Genomic DNA, 15,983 nt, shown 5'->3' on the forward strand with positions numbered 1-15,983 from the left:
TTTTTATGTATTGTTTTTGATTTGATAACTTTGAACTAAACAGATTTTCTATTAGCTTCAGATCTTGATCAAAGTTAGGCACCCAGTTCATAGGAGTGCTTATATTGATTTTCTGACATCTTGTTTTCTGTAAAGATTTTATTGGTAGGTTTGCAAATGTGTATCAGACTGTGCAATCTCTCCAGGAGTTGGTTTTGAAACCCAGTATGGGATTCTGAGATACCTTACCAAGGATATTATTACAAGAAAAATCATTTGCTTCATTGAACACATACAACAATGCATATTTCCACTGAGATCAGTGACCTTTGATGTGTATCACCAGTGATCAGTCAAGTAGAAACAGTCAAAATATTTTATCAGATTTTCTCAATTTTTGCATGATATTTTCATACAGGACATCTGTTGTTCAAACTCAGGGAAGACTTTATACTGATTAATAAGATGACCAAGTTTGATAAAGTTTGGAATAGAATTAGTAAAGTTATTATGCACACAATAACAATTATTAACGACGACGACAACAACAACAACAACGACGACGACGACGACGCCGCCGGACAAAATTTTTCCCTTAATATACCTTTCCCTTCCATCTTTGATGGTACGGGCAAGGTAAAAAAGGGCCAGGGCCAGCCTTATTTTAAACAGTTATTTCTTCTAATACTAGTACGAGTCAACAAAATTACAACTAAATCCCAAAACTTTGTAACGTCAGACTTATTTTATTGCTCTCATATTCATGGATACATAAACAACAATGTACAAATACACACCATAGGTGACTTCCTTGTCAAATCTAATCAATAAAATACTCTCCAGAAAAAAATAAAACCAATCTTACTCAGCAATGGTACAATATCAAATTTTGTGTTTGGATTAAACGAACATCTTGCATTTGAATGCACATCACATTTCTATATACCTTTGAGGAATTTCTGAAAAATGTCATGGAAATTAAAAACAGTACATTTTAATACACCCTGGATTAACTAGCTGAGCATGATATGAATAAGATGATCATACATTACATTTCTTGAAAATTAAATTGTTTCTCAATTTTGCAATTTAATTTCAGCTACAGTAGCAATCATTATTCTGTATTGTTCTGAAATTACTCACCACAGAGGGCACTAGATAAAGCAGCATTGTGATAGAAATCTGTGTTAATCATTATCTATAATAAATTAAATACAATCTGAATGAGCAGCATGCATTATTTCTGCATGTGCCGTTCGTTAATCTCTACAATGCAGACATCTGAGTTATCTGAAATTGACAACTGGCTCGTTCTACGTACGATAAAAGCACAATACAATAGTTATAAGTTCACACTCGTTTTACCAGTCATGTCATTGTTCACTTCTGTCATTAAATATACTATGAAATGTCTCTTTTAATAAAACAACTTGTTGGCAAAAATGTACACAAACGCCATCACAGTGTGAGTTGTCCTATAGTTAGGTCCACTTTTAATACAAACACAGAGAGGGACAAGTTGGGACAATATTACATCGAATATCAGAGGGGATGCTTTTATAAGCCTATTTATTAATGTGTCACAACTGTAGTCCTAATTCAAAATTGTATCTCCAGTAAAAACCATTGTTAGAATATTAGACAATCTATCTAGACACAGAATTTTAACATTTCTATGAGAAATCTTTCAATCAGGACAAATGCAGACCAATTCATCATGGTAGCTCTAAAGACATTTTTGAATCAATACTGTATTTGCTCTACTATACATATAGGTACACTCATTCTCAGAAGGTTTGTAGTGTTCTCCTTATAAAACAAATTTCCCACTGAGAAATGTTGTGAAATGAATGAAAATTTCTCAGACTGAACTTAAACTCTACACTAAGAAAATTTAGAGGCCCCATGAGAGACAAATCCATAGTCAAAATGTCACATTTTTATAATCCAGTACAGGAAACACATTTTTTATGCTTCTATTAGAGCAAATACAGTATTATTTGTTTAGATAGTGTCTGCATTGTCAGTTATTCCTAGTACACCATTATCATTATATTATACATGTAAAAATAAGTATACAAAAACTCAACTGCATTTTCCTCAAAACAATCGATGGAGTTAAAGTCTAACTCAGGGAAAGTTTCACCAAAATGTACATCATTTAAAAGATCCTCACATAACACAACCATCATTGTATTATACCAACAACAACAAATAAAGGAAGCCATTAATAGCTATTTAACCATAATTATAAAATCTCATGTTGGGAATGCCATGTATGTATTTGATGGTTCTAACATGACCACAATTAGTAGGGGAAAGACTGCTTTGTGGTCGTCATGGTGATTTGTACATACTACAAAACAAACCGCTAAATATTTATCACTGAAGTTGTCAACATGAGAGCAATCTGTATGCAATTTTGCAAATATTATTTACAGCATTAATGTTATTTTAGGAAAATCCATTATGTTTGGAAAATGTATATCATTTATGTGGGATGACAGAATCCATTTAAAGTACACTGCTGAAAAAAAAATTGCCAAAATTTGTCAGGTTTCGTTGTCAAAAATGTTGGTAATACCAGTCAATAGTGTGTAACAGAATTAGTTTCTCTCACTACCATAATGTACATGCATATACCAATGAGTAAACTGATGCTGTAACCATAATGATGACATAATAAACAACCTTTTACACAAAGGGTTATGAAAAAAAAAAACCTAATGAAATATTCACTGCAACAAAATTTTATAATTCTCCACTGATTCATAAACATTTTTCTCTGGCAAAATCAAGACACAGTTGACCACTGCGATGGTAAAGTGACATCAACCATCATGGTAGACAATGTAAAAACCACATGTGGGTTCAGAAACAGTGAATATAACAACATACTGCTTTGTTTCAAACAGCACATAAATAACTTTAATAGTTCAAAATAACTTGATCTTATATTATTAATAGGAGCCAATAGTATTTATCTAGTACATGAGAATACGTGCAGTAACGTGGCATTGAATAAAAGAAAATACATTTTTGGTTTTGTTGTTGCCAGTTTGCACCAAACTTTTTTTTTATACAATAAATGATATTACATGTATAACAATTGACTTATTTTTTTTACTATTAAAGGGTAGTGGTCGTCACACAACGTCCTGTTCAATATGGGACCCACAGTGACGTATACATCTTGTTTAATATACAGTGTTTACGTGAAATTCGAACATGTGACATTTTACTGGATTGATTTTGTTAGGCCAACTAGTGAAAATATATGCAAATAAACATTTTGAAAATTATTATTTCCCTAAAAAAATGAAATTCCTTGAGAAATACATGACCCTGTGACACTAATAACACCTTGAGTCAGAAAATTCTATATTTTACTACAAAACACTTTTAAAAACTTGATGACGAGTCCTGATCTCAAATAGAAGCTACTTATTGCTATGTACATGCAAAATTACCAAAAATGAACACCCTGTACAAACAGGATATAGTGGTTTAGTCTTAAACTCTGTATAGGAGGAATATTCCAAATACAAGTCATGTAGGGGTGTTTTAGCTTGTTCATATTCTATGAGACAATTCTTGGTGTTGGTAATTTACTGGGTCATACCACTTCACAGAATTGGGGTTGACAACTCCTTACTGATAATTTACTGGGGTCTACCAAACCAGTGAATGACGTAGGGGTGGACAGGTTCATACTGAGTGATCAACAAACATACAATCACAAAGATATTAATTCTGGTAACAACAGGCGTTGTCGTGTTTCAAAACAATCACACCATCAAAATCTAACTATCTACGTGGGCCTTGAAGGGACACCAGGACGACCAGGTATTGGGGGAGCAGATCTGCCAGGTGCTTCAGGACGCCTGTAAACAAACAAATATTTTGATAATTAATAGTATTGCTGCAGTTTTAGCATCTTTGAATGGTCTATGTTGTGCTACATTTGTTGGACAGGTTCATGCATAGAGTAAGCGCACAGTTTGGCACCTCTAAATCTGTGGTGTTTGATATTCAGGCCGTTTCTGAACGATCTAAACATGTTATGCTTTCAAAACATGCATAAATACCAACATATTTTTCTCCACCACTGGCTATGTGTGAGAGTCAATTTCCAATGTTTAAGTGATATACTGTACTTAGACCGTAGCATTGATGTAACACTATTGTTAAAGTGATCTCTGCTACGTTAGCTGTAATGTACTTTCACATGTAATCTACAAGTTGTGTTCACTTATTAGTTTTGGATGATAAATGTGTATGCAAGTGCCATTTTATTTGACAGTACATATAGGTACTAGCAAACCAGGTTTATTATGGATATGGAGCTGCACCTCCTTGCCCAAAAAATATATCCCAACATAGCTGCTAATACATCAAGTGAAAATATATCATACAGTGTAACAAAGCAAGCATAGTGTCTGAAAGAGAACTCACCTTGGAATGGAAGGAGCTGTACCAGGACCAGGTCTATTCGGCACATCAGGCCTAGAAGGAATAAGAGGTACACTGCTCGGCCTTGGAACTCCTGCATGTCCAGTGTTATTTATTGCATTGGAAGTTGGCCGGGGTGCTGAACCTCGGTGGCGAGACGGGATGGGAGACGGTGGCCTAGAAATGTATGAGAGTAACGTTTTACCAACATAGAAAGAAATTGACGCTGATGAGCCAATTCTTAGAAGGACAAAATGAAGGAAACTTACGATGATCCTCGCGCTTCCGGTCTGAGCCACTCATTATTAACCGGCGGTGGTACCGGAGTGGACGATGTTGTAGCATTGATGTCACCAATGATCTTAAGTGCATCTTTAGTAGCGTGGTACATGTTTAATAATTCATCTCGTCTTTGGACCTCCTCTGCCGATTCTTCCATTAGTGTAGACTAGTGATAAATAAACAATAGATCTTGTATTATAGTAATCATGGACAGCAAGGATACTTCATCCATAGCAACACTTTGTATTGCTTTGTGTCATGGCTTAACCTGTACAACCTGGTAATTACTTAAAGTTGTTTGCAACATTTTGGCAAGAACCCTTTAAATCTTTAGTAATTTTGGCCAAAAAACAAATCTAAAAGTTGTGAATTTCATGAGATACTCTACAAATTTGCACTATAAAAGTATTTTGTAGTTCATCGATTGTCTTTATCTCAATAAATCCCATCATGCATTGCTGATTTAAATTATAGGTACATGTATGCTAAACACAACTATTAATATCAGGTCGGGTCGGGTCGGGTCATCGTGACTTAAAGGACTAGTCAATACAATGTAGCTTAGTATTCTTTGGAGAAAACATCAACACAACTGGTTAAAACAGTCAAAAACTGTCTGTAATTTGAGGTAATTGTTGAGACTCTCCTGAACAGTGTAACAAGATTCCCCCCCACACGTGTGACAAATATAAATTTGGTTACTTAGGATTGTCTCAAAATTGGGCTTGTGTCGTTTTCTTCACTTCAGCTGTAGGCTCTTCCACAGCAGCTCACACATAGCCAATATAAATACATGGTACAGTAGTGCGTGTCTTAGCAACGTGGAACGTTATGTGACATCACTTTGCCCCCACAAATAGGACCAATACAGGCATCTAGGAATCAGTAACTTAATTCATTATACTTTTACTCCATAAGACATTTCAACGTAACACTCTTACCTGGTCACCACTGGAATACAGATGTGCCAGCAACTCCGCTGTGATGAAGTCTTTACCCTGTAATAACATTACCATGGCAACCATCAGTTTATTAGTGCTCACCTAGGAAATCTGGTAATTGTACTGGATTTGATAAGTTTGGTTACCATGGAAATAAGTGTTTGATGCAGTGACAAGTTTTTGATTCACTCCTCACTGACACATGCACTGTATGAATTAACATTTCATCTGAAAAATTCGCTCCTGGTGAAATGAACATTTTCAAGTCATTTGTGAAAATTGGCTGATTTCCTGGCTTTACATTTGTATTATGGGTTGCTTTCATTAACTCTTTTACAATTCTAAACAGTATATTTTTTCTAGTCCTGTCCTGTAGTCGAAAATCAACAATCACAAAATTACACACCAAAATGTTTGTCTGAAAAAATATGACGCTCAAAGTGTTAATGAATACAATGAGAGAACTATTCATAAAAATACCATTGCAATTTCCATACCTTCAACCCCTATAACCCTTAAGTACATGTATAATGGAATAGTCCAAATGTAATATGTACTTGGACGAGACCATTTTACATAGTGGGGGAGTACAAAGGTTATATAAGGTGGGTGCATTGAACAAAGTGAGTTTATCAAGCTGGAGGTACGATGAAACTGAAACAATAAGTGCTGAAAGTAAAAGATAGAGTTGAGTTCAGAATTGAATCTTAATCACACACAGCAACTGGCTTCTGAATTTCAAAGTTCAACTGGCTAAACATCTGACTAATGGGTGGGTGAAATACATTACGTAATAAATGAATCAGCCGTGTTTGAATTAGCCAATCCATATGCATTCTTCAGTTTAGGTATATGAGCCAATCAATAGAGATTAGCATCCACCAATAGAAAAAAGCCTTGCTTTTTCACAAGCCAATCACCATAGAGATTACATTCCAAACACCGCTGCTAAAGCCATAACACTAATAAAAGCCCAAACACCAAGTTAGTATTGAAGAACGACTCCTTTATGCATTGCAATTCACAGAGAAAGCTTTCAACATAAAATCCACGGAAGGTCAATCAAAATTATAAAGTAGAGAAATAGACAAGAATATTGTCTGTTTCAAGTACAGCATTACAGTAATCACACTATGGTTTGCTCATAAAATTGCTTGTTGAAATTCTAAAATGGCGGATGAAGATTTGAATTTTAGTGTTTTACACAGAATTTTCATCTTGTATCTCTTTACATTCCTATACAGTAAAACCTGTGTATAATGACTACCCAATACAAGTTGTCCTTTATAGACAGATGGTCTTTATATGGAGGTTGATGAAATTTAATTGTGATTGAAAATATGGCTATGATTAAGGGGAAAATTTTTCAACAGATTTTACGGGGAATAAACAAAAATGCATTCATTTGTTATAATTAAATGTCAATGTGAAGATAAAACACCAAACATACATTCTGTCATGTTGGCCTTTATAGGCAGGTTCATCTGTCACATTAGACAGATGTCTTTTAATACTGGTCATTGGTAGTCAATATGGACAGGTGGTTTATATATAAAGGTGGACAACTAACACAGGTTTGACTGTATTTTTAATATTTATTTATTATTATTAATTATTTATTATCATCCTCCACATAAAGAACACTATTCTATGATTGCGGTAATAATGTACAGGTTAGAGTGTAACAAACAAAGGAAAACAAAATCCTTGTGCTAAATCTGTGGTTGCAAAACATAGGTAGAGCTCACAATTGAGTAGTAATTCTTAAAACTGTATTTAAAAAAACAACAACAGATTTTAGAACATAGCTGGTAAAGAGAAATAACTGTTATTGGAGTGCATTACGATAGAGCCTTAAGGAAGAATGTATCAAGAATGGCTACCGTACGAACTTACATCGTTGATCATCAGATGCATACAGGTTTTAGGGACGAGATCACGGATCTGTTTACTGACAATTCTATTGTAGGAGTCGACCAGATTACGAACTGTCTCTACTTGTCTCTCTAGTTGTGGCTCAAACGAACCGTGACCATGCTGTATCACGCAAAAAGAATAAAAACAACACCGTGAATGAAACATGGATAAGTTGAAGAAAACTTACATCATTGAGGACAAGACACATGCATGTTTTCGGAATCAGGTCACGTATTTGGCTGCTGATGATACTCATGTATGAATCCACCAAGTTGCGGATGGTTTCAACTTGACGCTCCAGTTGTGGGTCCATGGATCCAAAATCACCAGGCTACAGAAGTGAAGGCATGTGAAGTAAAATAAAGATGCATTTCAACAGTCAACATAAGAAACAGAGAAGGACAGAAAGAATATCTGTGAGGAAATGGTTAGGACATACTCAGAATCACTAACAGTACAAAAGTCATGGACAAGATTGGTGGTGAATTTCGACATGTGACTGGCAAAAACTAGCATGATCTAGACCATTTCAGTAACAAACTGTTATGTATCACCACCGTTATCTATTACGCAACTACAGAGCTGAAACTGAATGACATTTTGACTATGTGCAGACACATGATCTGTTCAGGAAAGGTTCCCTGTCATGATCATTACCTGTTCACATCTACACAAGTACAAAATACAATGTGATAATACATGTATCAAAAAGACAATGCACATGAGACAAGGTTGTCATGGAGAGACACATGATAGATTGTTCATTACATATGTGGTACACACATATGTATGTTTGATTATCAGTACAGTACAGAATGACTGCAGTCAGGTCAAAGCATGCATACAAGGCAGAATTGATACGCTGAAAAAACCTGTCATCAAAAAAGCTGCTCTCTGATTGGTTCACGGTTTGAATTGGGTAGCCAATCAGGGACAATTTTCTATTTGGAGTATAACTAACTGTAAAACATGTTGAAATAGCTACTTGCAATTTCAGCAGATTTGACTTAATGCAAGAATTAACAAAATCCTAATTTTGCTAATTCCCAACAATCTTATCTACCGGTACTTTAAGGTAGAGATGCAGTTTACCTGACAGGTATTTTAATTGGTTAATTAGGAAACCAAGATGACCTATCTTGTCCACAAAACTATATATTTTCGGAAAGCTTATTGTATGAATTTTAAAGTTTTGTTAGTATTTTATTTTTATGGACACTGTAGTTTGAAATATGCACAAAAATGTGCTTTTTTGGTCAAAAGTGATTTAAAAAAATTAGCTTCTAAACCATGCTTCTGTTTCCTGTCAAAATTGGTTTATGTGTACATCTGTTTACTATGAAGAAAACGCCGTCTTGAAAACTGTCTACCAGTTGTCAATTTTGTAGGGCAGCAGCTCAAATTTCACTACTTCAAGTTTATGCATAAATTAACACCCAGGCTAGTTGTCTGTACGATTGCTGTAACACTATTCAACTAAATACAATGCCTCAACGGCGTTTTGAAGATAAACACATTGTCAATCATTTGTGAAAATTTCAAAACAAAAGATCAAAGCGTCTACGAGCTATTTTTTTTTAAGTTTTGGAATGTGCACTAAAAAGAAGCTGAGATAATTGCCAATTTGCATAACAATTCACTCAGTAAGAAGTTTGCTTATGCTCATAATTAAAATGGCTGTTACAGTTTCAAATTTAAATGTATTATCGTTTTGTAAAAAGTTAAATACAGTGCATAATATGGAGATCCCGTCATTTCTTTTTTCCCACCATGTTTTATGTACAGCCTTGGTAAATCTTGCTAAGCATTCAAAAGAGATAATTTTGCACCAGTTATCTATATTTTAAAATCGTTTTTTAGTATGTTCCACTATTCACAATTCTACACAATTTCAACAGTCCATAGCCAAGACTTTTTGGATAATAAAAAGCAAAAAAAAAAAATTCACTCCCAAGTGCCCACGAACCTGCATCTCTACCTTAAATTAGCAAAATAAAAGATTAGCTAAATGACACGCTAGCTAAACAAGTTTTACAGAATGAGGAATGCGTTCATCATTGTATTCTGGATGTCAGGATACGATACAACACTTGACTCGACTCAAAATATGACAGATTTCTGTTTTTCCTAAGAACACAGTACAAGCATTATGGCGCATGCAGTGCATGTTGCGAGTGAAGCAAAGAAGGTGAAAAACTAATTTGTTGCATTATATTCCCATCTATCAAGATACTATTGATAACAGGCCATTTGATTACTGATATGTGGACAACAAATATTACTCATTATATACGATTTATACAATCTTTGCAGTTACCCATTATTTCAAAACTGATTTGTATGAAATATATTGAATGTATATAATTTAGCGTTTCGTCAATAGCCATATTTACAACAGTCAAAATTTCCCATTTATGGGGTATGTAACAAACATTAAACATTTTTCAGACAGTTGTTGATATCAAATAGTGCAAACATATGGCATACACGTATGACAGAAATAGAATCCTCTCACTGCACACAGATGGTCACACTGACATAAGTATATTTCTTTGATATTTTATGCTTTATCTCTCACTAAATGATTGCTATAAGCAAAATGTATAATAATACAGCTATGACGAGTCCGCATATTAAGCTGTACAGGATTTTTGACCATCACCATGCATTAGTCAATACAATCACTGTACAACCTTTCTGTATACTTTGTAGTACTCCTATTATACAAAGCCACACACTTCTGCAATCAATATTCACGGAAAACAAATACAAAGCAGGCTTCCAATGAGCACAGCTTTGTAAAAAATGCTAGGTACACATGCTACAATATCTGCCATATTGTACAGTGTCATTTTAAAACAGATTTATATTGTTGGTATTTGAACCAAGATCAAAACTGATCATGAATAAAATGAATAAAAGGAATTATCTGAAGACCAAATTATGCAAAGCAATATTATAGTGATGTTCAAGTTCAAATGTAGCAAGCATGGGTTGGACAGAGATAGCATGACAAATCTATAATGGACACTATTTTTTTCTTTTTATTCAAGAGCTTAGTTACTGTACCTTGGGTGATCTTAGCGACTAAGACGATTTACACAGTCAAAGTTCGGAGGTGGATTGGTAGTAATTAGTCATGTCAAAGAAAATAAAAGCATTATGAAGATAAAATCCACTGAATATTATGAAGACAAGAAATGCACAGAAGCATTACAGAGAATTATAAGTTTGTCTAGTATGTCTATCAGCCAATACAGGTGTGACTGGCAATTACAGCGCCCCCTGGAGGTCAAAATATGGTACCTGCAATTTTTACTACATACACACAAATAAGTAATTTTCCAAACCTTGCTTTGAAACCCATGCCTGAAATATTGTAAAATGCTTTAATTTTGTGGGAGAATTTTTATTGCAGATTTAGTGAAAATTCAGTGATGTTGTGTCATAACAGTGAAAAGTTTGCTGTTCATGCAGTCTCAGCGACTTGCACAAAATTATTCCCCGTCTATGAACACCATTTAATCAAAACACAAAAATTAATAGCTTTAAAATAGCGGTTTAAAATGAGAATTAATTCTTCTTAGAAATAATTATTCAAGATTCTATACAATTCTGACAAACAAAACTGATCAGCTACATTTGGTAGTGACATTTGAAATATTGAAAAAACTATTGAAACCACATTGTTTGGATTGATTGACGCATTGTTATACAGTCATTGATGGGCATCGCAGACATACAGTGTTAGTAAAACTATATGTGATAATAAAAAAAAAAGACATGCAGTGCTTAGATGAGACAACATTTGAAAGCAAAGACAGCAGCGGACAATTACATGCATCTTATAATATGAACAGTGCAAGATAAAATGTTTAGCTTGATAGCAAACATATCCTATCCCATAATTCATTATGTTTACCATAATTATATCAATTATGAGATTACGTGTTAACTAATTAAATTAAGATTGGCACCAGATTTGCTAAAATAAAAAACTCATTAACTGTACTGTATTAGTATTTTATTGTAAACACATTAGAGGACACACAAAATTTACTTCATGTTATGATTGATATAGGTTTTGATATCTCCAGACTGATGCATGGAGTAATGTAAAAAATGCAGTGAATCTGTAATTGATAAACTCTTTCAATGGTTCACAGTACTTAAGACTGACATTGGGATACAAGTCTAATCTCAAATTGATTTTGTGTGAGGCAAGCAATAGTTTCCCAACATTCCATGGTGCAAATCCAGATATTGGTAGCTTCCCTTCAAAGGCCAGAACAAATTCATAACAAAGGATAAACTAGTGATCCAGTAATAGGATAATCTATCCAATCCAAGTCTCCTCAATTTTTTATGACCAAAACTGAGAAACATATACTTCACTGAATTTGTCACTTCTAATTTTCCTTCCCAAAAGACCATTTTTCGTTCAATGTGAAATCCACGTTACGCATGAAATCGAACGTAAAAGAGGAACAAACAAAGATTATATCACCATGGTGGTATGGAAACATCACGTGGGAGTCAACAAATGTGAATATTTTGTTATAGGTTTTAATAATGGTCAATTTTGATAATGGTCAATTTTGATAATGGTCAATTTTGATGAAGTAAGGGTATCTCAATGCTATATTCCTCACTGAAGGAAGGGAATCACGAACTACAGAGAAGAGAAATTCAAGTTCAAAATTAAATCATTTTATTTTTGCGGCAGGCATGTCTTTCACTCATTACGCAAAATCTCACAGTAAATGAAAAATCACCTACAATATAATTACAGATATAGTGTTAATATAAGTGCTTCACATAGACTTGGAAACCAGTAATAGTCTTTATATCTTGTAATCTGTTATTTACAAAAGTTATGTTACCTAAGGTTTGTGTTATTACAAGTGTTAATGATAAATTCAAACATGCATAGATTATATCAATGACATGTAAGTCTTACCCCATCCTCATTTCTCCCATCTTCATCTTGTGGTCTCTCCGGATACACTCCGGCTCGTAGGAAGGATGCTTTCCAACTGTCCACTGTCTCAGCAGAATCTGCTGACAATTCCAACTGTTTATAGTCTTTGTACACATTCCTGAATTCAAATCAAAACAAATTAAGGATTTTATCATCTGGATTATTATAAGCAAATGGAATTGACAACAACTGAAGAGAGAGAGTTTCGATGTAACCTAAGAAACCATATCAGTAAGTGATATTACAAGAATATGACAATATCACCAACTTTAGTCACAAGTTTTAAATACAAACAGCTAAGCAACATTTGGGAAATTTAGGTTTCTTAACAACTATTAACAAAATGATGGAAAAAATTTACAATAATGCCAAATGTTTACTTAAAAAAAAAATAGAAGATGGGGATGGGGATGCACTTTGTGGTGTTCAGCAATTGTAACTGCATCCAGATAATCTTACAAAGTACTGGTATGTCTGATTACACTGAAGGAGACACTGCTAAGACCAGAATGTCAGTTTTTACCTTTGATCAGGGTTGAATAATGCAAACATGTGTTTCTTAGACATGAAACCTGATTCCAAATCCCTGAGTTTGAGACCATCCAACATCAACATGTACTTCTTGTCTTTTTCCTGTAATACAGAAATGTGAATAATTACCTACCTTGTATGGAATGATCAAAGTTCCATTGAAACCAAATTATTGTAACAACAATAAATACTGCATAAAGCAAAAACTATATTAAATGCTAGAACATTGCATTAAGTCATATTTTGACCAGAGACTTAGCTCTGACGCTCAGAACAGAACAAATACGGTAATGGTATCCAATATTTCAAGATTCTGAAGAAACACTGTAACAGTATTCCCCTTATTAGAAGCCCATCAATAAAAGAGACACATGTGAAAAAAAATCGCATTTATTATACATTACATTATCAAAATACTACTTAATTCATCCATAGACACACACCTGCAGCACAAATAAAAAAAAAATTTAACATTTTTCATAAGCAACTTCCCCTAAAAACTGATCGTGATCATCCTATAAGAAACTGATCTTGGGCAAAATGGCTGCGATATCTTTTTGAAGGTCACAAGACTTGTCCCCCCCCCCCCAATAGTGATGAAAGTATGGAATGAAACACAATTTAAAGGGCAATTACAAGTTTTGGTGGTTTTTTACTGTCAATGACATCTGTAAAGGCATTTGAGTCTGTGGTTTTTATTCAAAGCCTTTGCTTACCTCTTCATCTTTGAACCATGAAAAATTCTCAGCAGTGAGCGTGAACCAGTAATCTTTGGAGCCACCTTTGATAAAACTGATATTCTGTATCGTTAACCAGCCTTTACGGATAACCTGAAATCACATTCATGACAGTATTACATGTAATGCTGATTTTAATGTAATGAATTCAAACAATCAAAGTGATGATTTCAACCAATCATGAATAAGGATATGGTAGGAATTTGGGAATGGTGTTTATTCTACCAGGTAATACGCAGCATGTTATTGGCTGTCGGTCATCATTATTGGAGACCAATCTTCTGTGGCATGAATTTTAATGAATTACGCAACATTTTTTTAAATTCAGAATTATATGCATCTAGCAAGCACATAAAATGATGAACATATGACTTGTGAAAAGGTTTAGTATAAAATTATCATAGGTGCATGAAAGCCACCATAATTATTAAATTTTCATGCACTTTTATCTTGTTTTTAAAAAATAATTTATATCAAAATCAAAATTGAAAAAATACATCTGTTATCAAATTTTATAAATGCAAGGAAACTACACCAAGATGACATATCAGCTTCACAGTCTTATTAAAAAGATTGGTTGACAAATCTACGTCTATCTCAATCATTGCTGAGGGAAAACTGAAATACAAGTTTATGCCAATTTCACAAAAATTAACCAGAATAAATGTTAATCAAGACCAAGAAATTAGATCTTGAAAGTTGTAGAAAAATCATTAAAATGTGCAAAATGTTGCACAAAATATTTATTGAAGAAAATGTTAGCGTCAAAAGATTTAAATTCACTGAACTAAATTCTCACTATTGATACATATATCATATAGTGACTTTCCACATCACAAAATCTAAAATTGCCGCTCGAGCTACAGAATTTAACAGACTAGACAGACTTATCTACAAGGTCACACACAATAATGTTTATGATATATATTTATAAGATTCCACAATGAGTCTATTCATTATTGAATTTCCCTACATCAGTTTAGCCTTTTCACCACCAGACATTCTCGCCTAAAACGTTCTGCACTTTTTTGTCATATTCTTCAATATTTTGAGAAATGATCCCTAATTTTGATGCCAGCAGACAAAATTTGAGTCAAGTTTCAGTTTTCACCCCAAAAATTTTGCTTTTTCCAGTCCCAATCTTCTGAAGGAAAATGCAGACTATAAACAGGACTATTTTTGTGAATTTGTGATAAAAAGCTAGAACGGGTGGTAAAAAGGTTAGGATCACTGACAAAATTAAGAAATTTACTGAGAGTTGGTGAAAAGTAATGAAGGTGTTCAATGAAACAAACTAACAGCAATTACCAGAAGACACATTAATTGTGTTTGAAATCAGAGAAAACTGGAAGCAAAGCAAGTGACTTAAAATAACTGTAATAATAATATGCAACCCAAAACTACGCAAGTCTCCATTTTTAGACTGTTTTCAAAGTGGGATTAATGGTGGACCTCATTGTCATCAAATGGTATTGATAGAGTGCAACAGTTAGGATACATCACTATACATGGAGGGATGATAGGTACAGCACTTGATGGGCAAGCTAAGCAAAATAATACCTGATGTCCTATTCTGGCCTGTCGTGAACGTTTGTCATTACCTCCTGTAGAGGACCTCATGGCTGCATGTTCAGCACTATATACACACACAAAACAAAAAAAGGAAAATCAAAAGTCCCATGCCGTTACTTGTCATGCGAGGGATTAATAAAGTATAGAAATTAAAGCGTATGCAGAGACTTGTAGGTTAATGAGATTCAGTGTGTCGGGTGGGTTTGGGGGAGGGGGTGACTTTTGCAATGTTGACTACGGCTTGTTTACCTGGTTGCCAAGTGATTTATTCTTCTTGACCAATGAGCTTTCACATTTGCTTTGTGCACTGTTGATGCATGGGAACAAGATGAATTAGCGAGAGAGAGAGAGAGCGGAGAAAACATGAAGATATCAACGCCAGATATCACATTTTATGATGTCACCAGCAGCAGTGTATTTGGCGGCTGATAATGTAGCATGTGAATGTGTACATACTGTGTACGATGGAGGACGTGAACGATAAATGAACACAGTATCAAAAACATATCTGTATGCTTAGTACATATATGGAGTTACGTGGAAGCGACTTGCAAGAGTGTGCCTCACTGGCAACCCAATACCTAACAGTCA

At 34.3% G+C, this 15,983-nt stretch overlaps 1 protein-coding gene across 7 annotated transcripts in view; it reads right to left on the reverse strand.

The window, feature by feature from the left end:
- Positions 1-705: 705 nt before the first annotated feature.
- The window catches only part of LOC100369408 (dynamin-1-like), a 44,884-nt gene continuing 29,606 nt past the window's right edge, over positions 706-15,983 (reverse strand). The window contains exons 12-21 of one of the 7 annotated variants that reach the window (XM_085492222.1): positions 15,381-15,456; positions 13,800-13,913; positions 13,076-13,185; positions 12,532-12,670; positions 10,641-10,658; positions 7,551-7,691; positions 5,655-5,711; positions 4,701-4,879; positions 4,435-4,608; positions 706-3,863 (exon numbers count right to left, since the gene is read on the reverse strand). In XM_085492222.1, coding sequence (XP_085348348.1) covers positions 3,791-3,863; positions 4,435-4,608; positions 4,701-4,879; positions 5,655-5,711; positions 7,551-7,691; positions 10,641-10,658; positions 12,532-12,670; positions 13,076-13,185; positions 13,800-13,913; positions 15,381-15,456 — 1,081 coding nt within the window. In that variant the 3' untranslated portion in view covers positions 706-3,790. Of the gene's footprint in view, positions 3,864-4,434; positions 4,609-4,700; positions 4,880-5,654; positions 5,712-7,550; positions 7,692-7,758; positions 7,903-10,640; positions 10,659-12,531; positions 12,671-13,075; positions 13,186-13,799; positions 13,914-15,380; positions 15,457-15,641; positions 15,700-15,983 lie in introns of all 7 variants that reach the window. The other 6 variants (XM_085492221.1, XM_085492224.1, XM_085492225.1 and 3 more) reach the window with 6 other exon arrangements.

Source organism: Saccoglossus kowalevskii, chromosome 17, assembly GCF_978046115.1.
Source record: "Saccoglossus kowalevskii chromosome 17, keSacKowa6.1, whole genome shotgun sequence".
NCBI classification, from domain to species: domain Eukaryota; kingdom Metazoa; phylum Hemichordata; class Enteropneusta; family Harrimaniidae; genus Saccoglossus; species Saccoglossus kowalevskii.